General features: G+C 50.6%; 1 protein-coding gene across 1 annotated transcript in view; it reads right to left on the reverse strand.

Moving 5' to 3' along the window:
• The window catches only part of LOC113932715 (myosin-16), a 59,750-nt gene extending 50,748 nt beyond the window's left edge, over positions 1-9,002 (reverse strand). The window contains exons 1-8 of the mRNA XM_027612024.2: positions 8,793-9,002; positions 5,782-5,925; positions 4,165-4,321; positions 3,524-3,551; positions 3,095-3,191; positions 2,216-2,308; positions 1,118-1,181; positions 740-838 (exon numbers count right to left, since the gene is read on the reverse strand). Of these exons, the coding sequence (XP_027467825.1) occupies positions 740-838; positions 1,118-1,181; positions 2,216-2,308; positions 3,095-3,191; positions 3,524-3,551; positions 4,165-4,321; positions 5,782-5,925; positions 8,793-9,002 (892 nt within the window). The remainder of the gene's footprint in view (positions 1-739; positions 839-1,117; positions 1,182-2,215; positions 2,309-3,094; positions 3,192-3,523; positions 3,552-4,164; positions 4,322-5,781; positions 5,926-8,792) is intronic.
• Positions 9,003-16,270: the final 7,268 nt, after the last annotated feature.

Genomic DNA, 16,270 nt, shown 5'->3' on the forward strand with positions numbered 1-16,270 from the left:
TGTGGTAGACAAGAGAGCTTGTGCTCCATCCAAGGGGGCCACCACCACTCAGCTGCCTTGATTAGTGCCATGTGGGAGGGCAGGCCCATGGCTACCGGATCTTTTGCTACTCCAGAGAAACCAAGAAGTTGATGGTGTTTTGCTTTGCTTTTTATGTGAAGTCTTCCAGTTTCAAAATGCCATCCATTAATCAAAAAGGACAGTGTGTCTGATGCAAATAAAGCCCAGTTGTGAGTGGGGAATGGTACCTAGTCTCTGGTAGGGTTAGGAGGTGTGTATGTGGAAGACTGAGTCTTCACCTCCCCCACTGACTTTATACCCTGAGCAGGTCTGCCATGAACAGTTGAGCAGGTTGGTGCCTGCACAAGAACATCTAAGTGAGTGAGTGAGTATACTCTGCTCATTAGGCCCAGAGGCAGCATTGGGCCCAGAGGCAGCAGGTCCAAGCCCCATTCTCCAGGTCTGTGTCTCAGCCATGAGTTGCAGGCACTCCAACGCCCCATCTGTGGTATGGGCCAACAGTGGTGTTAAGTCTCACGAGGCCGTCGTGAAGATGGGATGTGAGTAGAACTTTGAGAAAGTTCCTTGTAACCTATGCATGTAACTCAAAGGGATTGCTGCAGAACCACCGGGGGGTGGGGAGAGGTCCCTGGACCCTCTGTCCTCAGGACACTTTTTGTTACTGAAACAAGAGGCAAAGCAAGTTAAGGGGCAGGCAGACAGACATAAAGATCTTTACCAATGAGTTCAGGCTTCTTGTTAGAGAGAATCTGGTAGAAAATGTGGTAGCCCCTCTCAGCGGCTTGCTGTGAGATAACACGAGATTTCTCTAAGAGATCTGGAAAGGAAGATGCAAACATGTCCATAAATACAGTCCCATTCTGTCTGGAGCACGGCGTGCCGTGGCCAATGGGCTCCCCTCTCCATACAGCTCCACGCCATAGCCAGTCTGGGGGCCGTACCCTTTGCCCCGCACACAGCTTCTGGGAGCCTGACTGCCCACGGAGGGGAGCCCTGGAGCAGGGCCAGCCCCCCCGGGCACGAGACAACACTGGACTCCACACACTGTGTAGCTGGTCCCGCCCCAGAAGAACCCTCCCAAGCGGGCCAAACTCACAGCTCTCAATGTCAGCTCCAGCCAGCTTGCCTGTCGTTCCGAAGTGGATTCGGATGAACTTGCCCTGAGCAGGGAGGAGAGGGTCGTGAGGGAGGATGCAGGTAGTTCTAGAGCAACACAGTCCCTCATTGGCAGCCCCCATGAATTCCAAGGGCGCTCATTGTTTGGACCGTAACGGGGCCAGATGTCACTGTACGTGGAGCCGCGGACTACCCATGCAGAGGGGTAGAGAAGATGGACAGGGCTTAGAGCAAAGTTTAGGTTCTGTGGGGTAGCTCCATTTGTGGACATTTGTGGGGAGAGGAGCACTGGCAGGAGGGGCTGGGACCACTGGGAAGTCTGCTCAGAGGCAGGCAGGGTGGGAATTTGGCCAGAGGGTGTAGGGGGCACACTCCTGAGTCTCTCTACTGAGACACTGCATCCCTCTCCCTGACCTTTGCTAGAAGCACTGGTAAATTCTCACCAGAAATAGGTGTCTCTGTGTCTCCATCTCTGCTGCTCCTGGCCCCTCTGCCCCTCACCTCTGTTTCTCACCTGCCTTCCCCTCCTCCTCGCCCAGCTCTGTTTACCTAGGCTCCCTGCCAGCCCACTGGCTCAGACAATGAGGGACCTGAGCAGAAGACTGGGAATCAGGAGGGAAGCCCGGGCATTTGTCCTCCCTGGACAGCCCTCAGGTAGTGGGAAGGTGGAGCTCCCACGAGAGGGCTGAGCTAGCTCCAGAATCCACCAGGGCCCTGGGGAACAGCACGTTTCCTGCATCCCTCCCAACAGGGAGGAGGTGGAGGGGAGGGATGAGGGGAGTTGTCTGCAGCTTCCAGCCGATGTGAATCTCTGGCTCCCCCGTCTGACTTCTCAGCCTCTCCATCACCGTGTTACCAAGTCTCTGCTTTCAAGCTCCTGGATTTAAATACTGACGTGGGCTCTGTTTGATATAGACCCCGACAGATAAGACCTTAAAAATCTCTGGAAAGGAGATGCTGTGACTCACCTCATTCCATTTGTGTGTTTAAATCGGCCCCAATTTCCTTACCTGGAACGTGGTGATGACACCCCCCCCACCCCCCGCCGCCCGCTGTCGTTGCTGCTGCTCACACTTACAAAGCGAGAGGAGTTGTTGTTTCTGATGGTCTTGGCATTCCCGAAAGCCTCCAGCACAGGGTTTGCCTGGATGATTTGATCCTCCAGGGACCCCTAATCCAGAGAGAAACACAAGGTTGGGTGCTGCCTGGGGATTCAGGGCTTTCAAAGGACTGTGGCTTTTGAGCCAGGAGCCAGGAGGGGAAGGACCTTGGGAGGCCTGGAAATCAGGGCAGGAAGGAACCTGGGAAGAGGGCCACCACCTGATGACTGTCCCTCTGCGGCCCTGACATGGGAGGGGCACCTGGCAGATGACAGGCCCTGCTTCTTGGCTCTTGTTCCGTGCTTTGCTATTGCCGGAGAGACTCCTGAGTGAGCTGAGAACCCTTTCCTAGGCATCCCTGATCTTCCTCACAAACTCTCCTCTGCTTTGTGGGCTTTTATAGATGCCACTGGCCCAGCTATTGCTCCTTGTGCCCCCGGGCTGCAGGGTCTGCGGAAGCAGCTGAAGGAGGAGCTGGTGTTCTCCTTTCTCCCCTGCCAAGCACCAGCGATTCTGCCATCTGCCCTTCTGGGGACGGACGTGACCTGGGGCAGTAGAATACATCCTGTAGGAGGACCCCACGTCTGTGGCCCCCTTCTCCTTATGTGGTTTCACCCTTCTCCCCAAGCCTGTCTACTCCTCTGTAAAATGGCCCAAACCCACGGGACAGCTGCGAGGGTCACATGGGCTCTGCTGCGTGTGCCTTCCCGTGTGTGCCCTCCTGTGTGTGCCTTCCCGTGTGTGCCCCCCTGTGTGTGCCTTCCCGTGTGTGCCCACCTGTGTGTGCCCTCCCGTGTGTGCCTGAAGACAGACAGGGTGGGCTGGGGTGATAGACTGAATGTGCCCATCAGCCCTACCTTTCCATCTGAGGACTGTTTGCCAGTTCCTCCGACGTTGGCAAAGTACTGGATGACCTTCTTCGTGTTCTCAGTCTTGCCAGCACCAGATTCTCCACTGCAAGTGGAAAATAGGAGCAGACTAGTGAAACACGAAGAGGGGATTGGCCACAGAGAAGCAAAGCAATAAAAGGTGCAGGCTGAGTGTTGCCATGATTTATCCCTCAGCCGGGACAGGGACAGACAGTTGGGGGGTGGGGTTGAGGACACAGAACCCCCTCCCCCCCCCCCTCAGTTTCACAAGTGCAGCCTCGATGTCCTGCTAAGCCCATTCACAGCCTGCAGATTTCCATACAAAGTCCCACCAATTAATTCTAAGAAGGCTTAATTACATGTGTAAGACACAAACCTAATTATATGTATATAGACAGAGACAGAAGGGACACTTACGTGATTAGCATAGACTGATTTTCACGATCTGCAGGGAAGAAAACAGCAACAGGAAGATGTAATTAGGAAACACTTAGAAACTAGACATTTGACATCACCCTGGCCAATCAGTCTGCATCTCCCTGCATCCCACCCAGCTTGGAGGTGGGCTGCAGCAACCAGCAGAGGCCCAAACACCTGGGTCCTCTGGGGTCCACGGCCACATGCCTGCCGCTGCAGCATGCACCTTTGCAGAAGGGCCCAGAATTTACCATCCCCATCCTATATAGCTACCCAGTCATAAGCAACATAATAAAAATCATTTCATGGGCCACCATGCCATACAGCAGAGATCATACGGGGAATGGTTAAGTGTTGACTTGAATCCTGGGCAAGTTACTTAGCCTGGTATCCCGTGTTTCTGTGAAGCTCAGATGAGATGCGGCGTGAGGTAGGGCTGGTACTTAGCCCTCACTGAGCCCTGGTACCCCGCGTTATCATCACATGCTGCTGCTTCTTAGCACGTAGCAGACAACTTCAGTGGGTGGTATGGAGTCAGGGTTGGGACTGGGTAGCGCGTGGTTCTAAAGCGTTTGGAGTCGATGGCAAAAAGAGTTTTTGTGGCGCACCCCGAGACCCCCAGCAGGCCTCACCGCACTCACTCATGAGCATGTCGTGGTAGGCGTTGTCAGAGATGGAGAAGAGGTGTGGTGGCATCTCCGTACGCTTTTTGCCTTTGTACATGTTGGCCACACGGGCTCCGTAGATGGGCAGCCACTTGTAGGGGTTGACTGTCACACAGAACAAGCCCGAGTAGGTCTGGTGGGAGGTGAGGAAGACAGTTAGCTGGCCTTTCCTCCTGGTGCCCTCTTCCCTCCAAGCCCTAGCCTGCCCTAGAGCGGCCTGGCTGGAGGGCGCTGCCAGCCTGGAGACATACAGTGGCCTCCCCTCCAGGAGGCAAAATCTGTATCTGAGCGTCTAGTCAGCGAGCAAAACAATCCTTTGCTTTCATCTATATATTTGTCTCATTTTCCTTTGGTTTAATTATTTGCATAGATAACACAGTCACCGTATGGGCAAATACTCGGGGGAAAAAGTCCCCCCAGCTGCTCGGTGCCCGCCTCCTCCCCCCCCCGCCATGGTTTTTGCTGCATATACATACAAATCCAGGCATGCTTTCTTATCCACCCCGCTTCTTGTTTTTAAAGCAAAAAGATAGCTTTCTATAATACTGTTCTATATCTTGCCTTTTCCGTTTAATCTATCTGGGAGATTTTCCATGAGTTCACAGAGAGACTTCTGGGGTGTTTTAACAGCTGCAAAGCCCTCCCTGTGTGGGCACAATCCCTCCTGGTGAGCAGCTGGGTTTGATCTACTTTTAAGAAGGGGCACCGACTTCTCTTTTCATCACAAGGCAATTTTGTAAGGAAATCGTCCCATTGAAAAGAAAAAAAAGAATCGGGAAAGCCAATGAGGTAGGAGAAGAAATGATCTGAGGGGGAATAAGGGAGGGCAGAAAATGGCCACGTCTGTGGGTCCCCATCCATAAGTGCCAGACTGTCCTCCTCCTTGCTGGACGTTCACACCCACCTGATACCCCTGCCTGCCCCCCACCCCGTGCCTCTTTTCAGTTCAACTTTAAAACCTTCCGCTTTGGCCCAAATGGGAATAAACGCCTCCCCACCCTGCCCCAGCTTCTTCTTAGCATAGCTGCCATATACAAATTGAGTTTTTAAAAGTAATCATATTAAATAGAAAGTGATCCAAAGAAAGAAGGAAAGAGAAAGGAAGATGAGATAGAGCCCACTTAAGGAGTTGAGAGCATGACACACAGTGTATCACCCTGGGACTCCTGCCTCTGAGTCACTCTTTCCCACCAGTCCTATCTGAGGGTGGGGGCGGGGTGGACAGCGGATGGATGGCTGGATGGTTGGACGGACGGGGGTGACATCTAACAGGGCCACATGAAGTCAGCAGGGGGAAAACGGTGTCTTGATGGGAGAGTTTCCAGGGGTGTGGTGGGGAGGAAGACTTCCAGATGACAACCTCAGCAAGAGGTGTTATCAGCTGCCTGTGGAGGTGGCACCGTCACTGAGACATTGAAGGCTTGGAGTGGAAGTTCTAACGTGTCAGAAACATGGTCCCCGTGCCCTTGTCTGAGCCATACCATGTGATGGTTGCTGGGAAGGTAGAGTGGCAGCTGTACCTTTCCCATCAGGAGAGGGGTTCAGAAGATCTGCAGCCACCCCTCATCCCCACCGCCAGCCCCGGGCACTCACGTAGATCCTCATGTTGGTGTAGCGTTGGCGCAGATTGTTCAGGACGCTGGCCTCATTCAAGAAAGTCATGTCCGCCATGTCATTGGCTTGATAGAATTTCGGGGGGTTCATCTGCTGGACATCATCCTTCTTCACAGTGACAGTCTGGGTGGGGGAGTGTCAAGACACAACAGGAGTTAGGAAATAGTACAGTCAACAGCCATGTCAACCTCTGGCACAAGGTACCACACACTCTCTGATATCTTGGAAGGAGCTGGAGTCAGGTGACCAGTCGGCCCAACTCCTGGTCCAGCCATGTCCCACTGTGCAGCCTGGGCTGAGGAGGGACTCCAAGGCCATCTGAGTCCTGACTGCCTCCCCTCTGAAGTAGGGATGACAGGAGCTTCCTTGGCTCGCTGCTGGGCGAACTATATTAACTTAAGCGGGATCCCATAAAACACCGTATAAGCTATCAAATTTCATCCCTACATTCAGAGCACCTCTGGGCCCTGCTTCTCTTCCTGCCAAGTCCATTCTGATAGCTGAGCAGAACTTGCTCTTCAATCTCAGGGACACTTTGCGGAGATGTGACTCTTGGCTCTCTGCCTTGAGAATTGGTGGTAGTTTCTAAATAGCAGTGAATTTTTCATTGAAAAAAAAATGCGGGGGGCGCCTGGGTGGCTCAGTTGGTTGAGAGTCTGACTTTTTTTTTTTTAAGATTGTATTTATTTGAGAGAAAGAGAGCACGAGTGGGAGGAGGGGTAGAGGGAGAGGGTGAGGCAGACTCCCCACTGGGTGCCAAGCCTGACACGGGGCTCCCTCCCAGGACCCTGAGATTATGACCTGAGCCGAAGTCAGACGCTTAACCAACTGAACCACCCAGGGGCCCTTGAGGTCCGGCTCTTGATTTCAGCTCTGGTCATGATCTTGGGGTCGTGGGATCAAGTCCCCCGTTGGGTTCTGTGCTCAGCATGGAGTCTACTTGTCTCTCTCCCTCTACACCTCCCCCTGCTCTTTCTCTAACTCTAAAATAAATAAGGGGTTGCCTGAGTGGCTCTGTCAGTATAACAGTAATAATATATATATAATATAATAATAAAATTAAGTAAATAAGATCTTAAAAAAAGACATTTCCCTGCTCCCCCCAAGCCACCTTGAAGAATAAAATTGAAAGCAAGCAAGCAAGCAAGCAAGCAAACAAGACAATAATAATAATAATAATAATAATAATAACAATAATACAATGAGTACTGAGCAGTAAATGTGTCAGGGTGAAAGTAGCACAGGGTTAGGAGTCTGGAGCGCCTGTGCACGGCAGGCAAACCCCATCCGCCCTCGGCGCCCCCCTCCAATTTCTTCATCTGTAAATGAAAACTAGCACCAGCTCTTCAGTTCCAGCATCTGGGACCAAAGCTCAAGACATGTGATCCAGAAAACAAACGTCTTTGAGCTGCCTGCAGCCTGAGATGTGAGGCTTGAACACATGCTCGGATTTCTGGGACTTTTAATAATTTATGAGTTCACTAGGCGGATAATTTGAAACCTTGACAGTTCTGGAAAATCTACCCACTAATGGTCACCACACCCCTGGTAAATCAAGCTGGGTTTTATTCAGAGTCCACTTCCCGGAGTTCCCAGATCTCTGGGCCTCGCCCTCAGGCAAACCTTCTCTCTTGGCTCAGGCAGAGGACAGGGCCCTTTGCCTTTTATCTTAGAATTCTGTCAGGTGAGTCAGTCTTTCTGTCCCAAACCGGTGGTGCTCACAGAAGTTACGTGCTGTCCTTAACGTGTGTCCAAACCAGGGCCCTGGGGCTCCGCGATCTCGTACATTACTCCTTATAACACTGCGGTGCTCTGCCCTTCTGAAAAGTAGGTTCTCTGGAGAAGTAAACCTGACTTTCGTGTTCCAACCCCCTGGAACCCAGGGATAGCCTCATCTCCCTGCTGCCACTCCCCTTGAAGTGAAGCAAGGCACAAAGCTCAACTCAGCAGTTGCAGCTTCTGATCCCAGAAGGTCTCTGGCCTCTTGTCTTCCTGACATTGACCGAGGATGGCCTCACACTCCTGCTGCTTGGCCCACCACGGGGAGATGGTGTGGTGACGTGGGGGCACGTGGGCGTTTGAGCCCAATACAGCTAGGTTTGAATATGAGCTCATCATTTACTGTCTTTGTGACCACGGGCAAGTTACCTAGTGCCTCCCTGATCCTTTACAGAATAGGAACTCCTAAAATCCTACTACATAAGATTTTTGAAAGATTAAACAAAACATCCAGCGCCTTACCAGGAGTCTGCCGCAGTGTAGCGGTTTAATGAACCAACCTTACTACCCCCTCTCTCAAGTCACCCTCACAGTCAGACACAGTGTAGACCAGTGGAGAGAGTGGTGTGCTGGTAAACCAGCTATATGGGGGAGGGGGGAATCCCTGATTTATAACATTTGCCAAGGTATCAAGCTGCCAAAAGTTTAACACTTGGCTGCAAAGCCCCTGGTTGTTTAGCGTTGGGTGTTGGGTCCTTGCAAGCCAGTTCGAGCCAGCTCCAGCACGCTGCCACCGTGCAGCAAGGGGCTCTGAGCCTCCATCTGTGGGCATGCAGGTGGAGAGCTCCCCAGGTCAGCCAGGGTGTTCTGGGCCCTGCCTCACAGTCCTCGTGCTGTTGTGGGCACACAGTGCAACTGCTGACATCTGGGATGCTCACTGTCACGCCACATGAAAGCTCTTTGGGACTTTAAAGATAAGTAACTCCCACGACAATCTCGTGCACATGTGTGCTATTTCAGAGCATACAGAGTACTTCCGTGTGTCCTACCATGTTGGAATCTCTACTGGGAGGGAGTCAAAGCTCAGAGAGGGCAAGTGTCTTGCCCAGGGCCACAGTTTGAATGTAGCCAAATCTGAACTTGAACCCAGCACCCAGGACTCAGAGGCATCAGCTCCTCTCACCATCCTGCCTCTTGAGGGTGGACAGCAGAGCCTGGGTGTCTGCCACTCCCTACGCTCAGTTTCATCCTGGAGATTATTCCCCACTCACCTGGTTGTTGATTGTCTTCACGGTGACCTGCTCACCCTGTTCAGACTGGATCTCCCCAGCGATGAAGCCCTCTTTCTCGTCTTTGACCCAGCAGGACTTCTTGATGTCATAGGGCTTGTTCATGGCTTCGATCCTCTCCTTTTCCGGAGGTGCCAGGAAGGGCATCGGGTCCACATCGTCCCCGCATTCTCCTTTGTACCCACCAGGCATCGCGGCTTGGTTGACGGAGGAGCAGGAAGGAACCAAGGGAGGGAACCAGGGCTTCCCTGGGTGCTGTAGGGAAGAGCAAGGCCGGTTTGCCAAGACTGATGGGTAGTCCGGGACAAATGCTGAGAGGGAGAGGGGGTTGCTTCTCTCATGTCACTTTGGGTGTCTTGGTGCCATTACGTCTTAAAAATCAAGAATTAGAAACAAGGTAACAGCTCCTCAGAGTTGTGTACCCACTCCCACCAACCGCAAAACACTTTTGCTTCTGCCCTCTCGTATGCCCCTACACTGAGGCTGTGAGGTAGGGATCGGGAAACTCATTTTATGGAGGAGAAGATGAGAGCCTGGGGCAGTTAAAGCAAGGATTTTAACCATGAAATTGGGACAGGAAAACAATTACTACTTGGTTTTCTCTTTCCCTTAAGGTTTGAACAGAGGCCACAAGACCCAGTAGCACACCAGTAACACAGTTTCTATTGGGTTAGTCCCCAACAGAAACCACAGCTAGTCTCCTTTCATTTTTGCACGGTTGCAGAAATCTCAAAATATTATTTACCCTCATCTCAACTTTGAAATCACGGTCTTATTAGATCCTCAGCTGTTATTTAAATCTACTCACGAAGAAGTAGACTTTTAACTACTATATCACAGGTTCACTTTTAAATATTTTGGTAACTACATTTTAATACAATTGGTTTCCTTTGTAACCCTATGTAGTTTTTTTGTTTTGTTTTGTTTTGTTTTTTTAATGCATTTAAAAACGCTAATCTGAGCTGAGGTCTACGGGCTTTGCCAGATGCTAAGGAAGTGCCTGGTCCAGAATAATTGCCCGGATTCAATGATTACCTCTCTTAAGATGAGGTTAGCCTGGGGTCAAGCCTGGGCCTCTCGGTCTCCAAATCCAGACAATTTCACCAAACCACCAGGAAGAAGAACTGGGGACTCATGGTAGCAAAGAGAGAAGTCAGGGGCATCCCAGTTTGTTTTGGGGTGAAGAACCTTCTCAAAAGTTTGGGGAGGGTGTGGTTGTGAGCCTCTTTGTCAGCAATGCTGTTCTGGAGGCCGAGTATTTAGAGCCTCCAGCTCTAAATAAGCCAGCTGGGGATGGAGGGTCTCAGACTGTGCCTCCCAGAATTCCTGCTGCCCCGCGCTATCCTCAGGAGGGCTCCAGCTTTTCCTGTCAAGGGCTCTGGTGTTTCCAGAAGACGCTGACCCAGGACAGGCAAGATGTGTCAGCAAAGCCAGACACTTTCTCCTGGTCTTATCTCTCTGTGGGGTCCATCTCTCTGTGGGTTCCCCAACCCCAAAGCTGGTCTATTTCACAGGAAATGAGAACGAGAGGAAAGGGGTGGGCGTCCTGTGCCATCTGGTGATGCCTGTGTTCCCATTGGACAAAATGAACGTTTTAAATGCAGGTAGTAAAATGCATAGGATCACCAAGGAAACAAATGGTATTAAAATATAATTAACAAGGGCACCTGGGTGGCTCAGATGGTTAAGCATCTGCCTTTGGCTCAGGTCATGATCCCAGGGTCCTGGGATCGAGTCCCGCATCAGGCTCCCTGCTCCTTGGGAGCCTGCTTCTCCCTCTGCTTCTTTCTCTCTCTCTCTCTCTCCCCTTCTCTCTCTCCCTCTGTCTCTCATGAATAAATAAATAAAATCTTTAAAAAAATAAAATAAAATATAATTAACAAAATGGTAAATAAGCCTGTGTGATACAGTGATATGCGTACTTCTTCACTAATGCATTAAATGACACGATCTGACCTCGGGTCTAACAACCCAACATCATTCTGAAGCCGTGATGGGAACTGCCAATCTTTCAAACTCTCTGCCACATGGTCCAGTGATATGAAAATCACGGTGATTTCCATTGCTGACAAAGTCACAGGTGTTGGGGACCGTGATTGGTTGCCTGTGTTATAAAGGGGAGGGAATGATACGTTTCTGTTAAAGGATGGAATTGTTTCCCCACTGAAGACCCCGGAACCTAGGGCGAGAACCCTGCCTAACTCATCCTGAGTCCTTCCCTCGGGGAGCACTGCGCTAGGAGTTCTTGGTGTCCTGAGAGCTTCCAGCCGTCCATCCAGCACCCAGGAGACTTGGCTCTCCCTCGACTCTGCCAAAAGTCACCTTGGGCAGCGCTGAGGCTGCGTTGGGCCTCCCCGCTCCTGGAAGAGCGGATTGCTCAACATAAACTTCCTTTTGTCATTGGCTCAGTTGCATTGTCTTTTTGCTGCTTCATTTTCCTGCGTCTGTTTAACACAGATGGAAGTCACCAGGGAAATGAGACCAAAATCCACATGAAAAAGAAATGCAAGTATCAGCAAAGTCAGATTAAAATGCATTAGACTTGTCTTTAAAACAAAGCAACTGCTCGTGTCTGAGGGCTAGGTACCTTTTTAAATTGTTCTAATGTGGGAGGAAAGGCCAGAAATTCTCCTTTGCTTAGTCCAGTTAGGCTGCTTCTGTGTTTTGTTTTGTTTTGTTTTTGTGATGGTTTTGCCAGGAACCATAAGCTGAGGTGTCATTGCTATTGTCCTGGCCTGGGGGCCTGGGGCACAGACCCCTGGGACCAGGCGCTGCACCCCAGGGCCGTACAGGCCTCTGACACCAGGTCCCACCCCTCTCAGTGGCCACAGCCCCTTGCTCAGTAGTGAGCCCTCCTCCCAGGCCCCCCTACATATTCCATCTACTCCTGTCCCTCCAGACAACAGCTCTCTCCAGGCATCTTTGATAACTAAGACCCACTTTGTCTTTCTTTTTGTATTAAAAAAATTTTTTTAAGCTTATTGTTTTTAGTAATTTGTACACCCAACATGTGGCTCGAACTCCCAAGCTTGAGATCAAGAGTTATGCGCTCTTCCAACTAAACCAGCCAGATACCACTCAGACCCCATTTTTAAAATCATAAACCCCAAAACATAGAAAACATTCAGCTCAAGGGATGCAAAAGCTGCAAGGGTCCTGGGTGTGAGGTGGGGCGGGGGAGCAGAGATGCATTACGGTGTGAGAAGGGCACGGCTGGGATCGAGCTCTGGGTGAACCCAGCACCTCCCCCCCGCCCCGACCCCCTCCGGACAACCAGGGAAGGCAAGTGGTGCAGTGAAGTGGCGCTGATGCGGGTTCGAATCCCAACTGCTCCTGTCTCACCGTGGAATGCAGCACAAGCCCCAACAGCTGTCTCCTCACCTGCAGGTCCAGTTCCCTTGGAGCACTGAATGATATGCTCCCTCTGCAGCCCCTGGGGCAGGCAAGGTGCTCAAGAAATGCTCACCTCCTGCTCCCCCTTGCTAATCTCCCATCATTACACCCACTTTCCTCAGGTGGCTCCTCCAGAGCACCCACCTCCCTGTTTCCCATCTCCCCCGGCAGGCCCTATGGTACCCACCTGAGACCACACTGGAAGAGACTGGGTGCCCAGCCGAGGCTGGCCATTCCCTTTTATACCTGCCCAACAGGTCTGAGCCAGCAAAACCTCAAAAAAGAAAAGAACTCCTCAGGGCTCTGGTGGCTCAGCTGGCTTCACCTTCCAGAGTTTGACTGGATGCTCCCAGGTCCCTCAGGGGGGATCAGTGAATGCTATAATTTTAGGACATTCTCTTTCCTCCCATTACCCTTGTGGGGAAACTGATGACCTCAGCCCGGGGGTGCAAGCTGTGGGCAGAAATAGAACAGCAGGCTAATGAGTTTTCTGCTTAAAGCTAGGACTCTGCCCATGGAGGGGGCTGACTCTCAAGGAGGAAGACCCGAATTGACTCATCCAAAGCATTTGGCATGGATGAGCCCAGATAACCAACCGGTCGATGACTTCGTCCGTCTGGAAGGCCAGTGTGAGCTTGGACTTCACTCATTTGATCACGGCCACGGGCCCCCTCCAGCCCACCATGGCCAGTGGAGGCATCATGATGCAGTGCCAGCTTTGAGTCTTAAAGCCCTGCCTCCAATTCCCCTACGGATCCCCACACATTCTGTGACCTTGCACAAGTCCTTGCCCTCGCTGGGCTTGCCTTTCCCATCTGTACCCTTCTTGAGCTCAGAGATGTCCTCTGGGTCTGAAAGGACAAACTGCCAGGGGGACCTTCTTCCTAGCTCTGCCTTCACCCTTATCTCCACCCCCCACTGTTTTTGTTTTTTTTTAACTGAGACAAATTAACATAAAATTAACCACCGTAAGTGAGTGACTCAATGGCATTTAGTACGTTCACAGCGTTGTGCAATCACCATCCCTACCTAGTTTCAAAATGTCATCAGTCCAAAAGGAAACCCGGTACCCTTTATTTTTTTTTTTTAAGATTTTATTTATTTTTGGGAGAGAGAGAGAGAGCACGTAAGAGAGAGCAAGCGTGCTCATGAGTGGGCGGGGGAGGGGCAGAGGGAGAAGCAGGCTCCCCGCGGAGCAGGGAGCCAAACACGGGACTCGATTCCAGGACCCTGTGATCATGACCTGAGCCCAAGGCAGACGCTTAACTGAGTGAGACACCCAGGCGCCCAACCTGGTACCGTTTAAACAGCTTCTCCTGAGCCTGGGCAACCACCAATCTGCTTTCTATCTTTATGGTTTTATCTATTCTAAGTATTTTGTATGAACGGAATTGTATGACATGTCACCTTTTTGTGCCTAGCTTCTTTCATTTAGCATCATGTTTTCAAAGTTCATTCAAGTTCTAGCAGGTGTCAGGACTTCATTCTGTTTATGGCTGAACAGTTTTCCATTGTATGAATCTGCAGCATTTTATCCACTCACCCACTGATGGACATTTGGGTTGTTCCCACCTTCTGGCTACTGTGAGTTGTGCTGCTATGAACATATGGTTACCTTTACTTGAGTTCCGGTTTTCAATTTTTTTTTTTTTTTTATATTTACCTAGGAACAGAATTGCTGGGTCAGTTGGTAATTCTATGTTCTTTTTTTTATATATATATAAGATTTTATTTATTTTGAGAGTACGCCTGCATGCGTGGGAGTGGGGGAGGGGCAGAGGGAGAGAGAGACTCTCAAGCAGACTCCCCGCTGAGTGCAGAGCCAGACGTGGGACTTGATCCCACAGCTCTGAGAACACGACCTGAGCCGAAACCAACAGTCAGATGCTTAACTGAATGAGTCACCCAGGCACCCCGTGTTCAGGTTTTTTGAGGAACCACCTGTTTTCACAGCGACTGAATCATTTTACCTTCCTGCCGGTGATTCACAATATCTCCAGATCCTTACCAGCACTTGTTACTTTCCTTTTTGTTTTGTTTTGTTGTTGTGTTTTAAATTATGGTCATCCTAGTGGGTGTGAAATGTTATCTCATTGTGGTTTTTATCTATATTTCCCTAATGACTGATGATGTTGAGCATCTTTTCATGTGCTTGTTGGTCATTTGTATATCTTTGGGAAAATGTCTATCCATGGGGCGCCTGGGTGGCTCAGTCGTTAAGCGCCTGCCTTCGGCTCAGGTCATGATCCCAGGGTCCTGGGATCGAGCCCCGCATCGGGCTCCCTGCTCCGCGGGAAGCCCGCTTCTCCCTCTCCCACTCCCCCTGCTTGTGTTCCCTCTCTCGCTGTCTCTCTCTGTCAAATAAATAAATACAATCTTAAAAAAAAAGTCTATCCAAGTCCTTTGCCCATATTTTAATTGGGTTGTTTGTCTTTCTGTTGTGGAGTCATAAGAGTTCTTTATATATTTTAGATACTAAATCCTTTTTTTTTTTTTAGAGAGAGAGAGTGAGAGAACGTGTGAGCGGGGGTGGGGGGAGGAAGGGGGGGCAGAGGGAAAGGTAGAGGGAGAATATGAAGCAGGCTCCACACTTGGCCCAGAGCCTGATGGGGGGGCTCGATCTCATGACCCTGAGATCATGACCTGAGCCGAAATCAAGAGTCAGACGCATCACCGACTGAGCCACCCAGGGGCCCCTACATACTAGATCTTTATCAAATATATGATATTTGATATTTTCTCCCATTCTGTAGGCTTTTTCAATTTCTTGATAATGCCCTTTAATGCACAAAAGTTAATTTTTAAAAAGATTTTGTTTATTTATTTGGGGGGGGACCCCAAAGTGAAAGTGAGAGCCTGATGCGGGGCTTGATCCCAGGACCCTGAGATCATGACCTGAGCTGAAGGCAGATGCTTCACCAACTGAGCCACCCACGCACCCCCACAAAAGTTAATTTTAACAAAGTCCAGTCTATTTCTTTCTTTTGTTGCCTGTGCCTTTGGCATCATATTTAAGAAACTACTGCCAAACTCAAGGTTGTGAAGATTTGCCCCTGCATTTTCTTCTAAGAGTTGTACGGTTTTAGATTTTGTATTTAGGTTGTAGATGCCTTAATGCACTCTTAAAGGAAAGAGGAACCCACCTGAGCGCAGAGCTGATTTCCTTTTTTGCCCCTCTGGGTTTGGGCCTGGGAAGCTGCTACTTTACTGCGGTAACCAAAGAACTTTTAATACACATTAATGTTTTGCAGACGCTTCCTTTTATCAACTGATCCCTGCAGCATTATTATTGTATTCTGAAAACTGGGATCTGTCAATGAAGAATTGGATTAATAAGCAATTACGACACGGAACCTTTCCTAGCACCTGCTCTTCCTGAATACTTCACACCTGAGGCTGGACCGCACTTCTTCCGTGCCGGGCCTCAGCTTCCCCAAAGGTAAAATGAGAGTTTGGCTGAGACGCCCCCAAGCATGGCTGTTGTCAATGCTGCTGTGGTGCTATTCCCGCCAATCAACTGCTCCCCAAATTCTGATCACCTGAGAGGGTCGTTTTCAATTTCTTTAGCGACAGAACTTCTAACAGGCAGAGCTTTGTGCAGAAGGGGGGAGGGGCAGAGGGAGAGAGAGAATCAACAGAGATAGGTGGAGCTTCTCTGGGGAGAGCAGGGGAGGTCTCACCACACCCCAGCACCCTCCCAGGGGGCCTTTGAAGACAGTTATCCAGGAGAGGCTGCAGGGGGCGCTGGGGCCTGGAGTCCATCCTCAGAATGCCCCACCCAAAGCCCGCTTGCTTCCAGCTTATTCCCACATGATCTTCATCTTCTGGTTGATGGGAGCAGGGGTCAGCGAGAAGAAATGGGGCCCCACTCACAGTGATTCGGGAGAAGGAATGTTCCCTGGCAGGAGGTTTTCAGTCTGGGACCCAGCAGGAGAGAGCACACTCCAATGGGGTCACAGCCTGGAGTTTAAGGGAGAGACTACTGAATAAGGTGGGACAGGGTTTAGGGGAAACGGCAGGGGGTGGAGAGGCAATGGGAAGGCCACCACACCCCGGAAAAGTGTAGG

This window comes from Zalophus californianus, chromosome 10 (genome assembly GCF_009762305.2).
Source record: "Zalophus californianus isolate mZalCal1 chromosome 10, mZalCal1.pri.v2, whole genome shotgun sequence".
NCBI lineage: Eukaryota > Metazoa > Chordata > Mammalia > Carnivora > Otariidae > Zalophus > Zalophus californianus.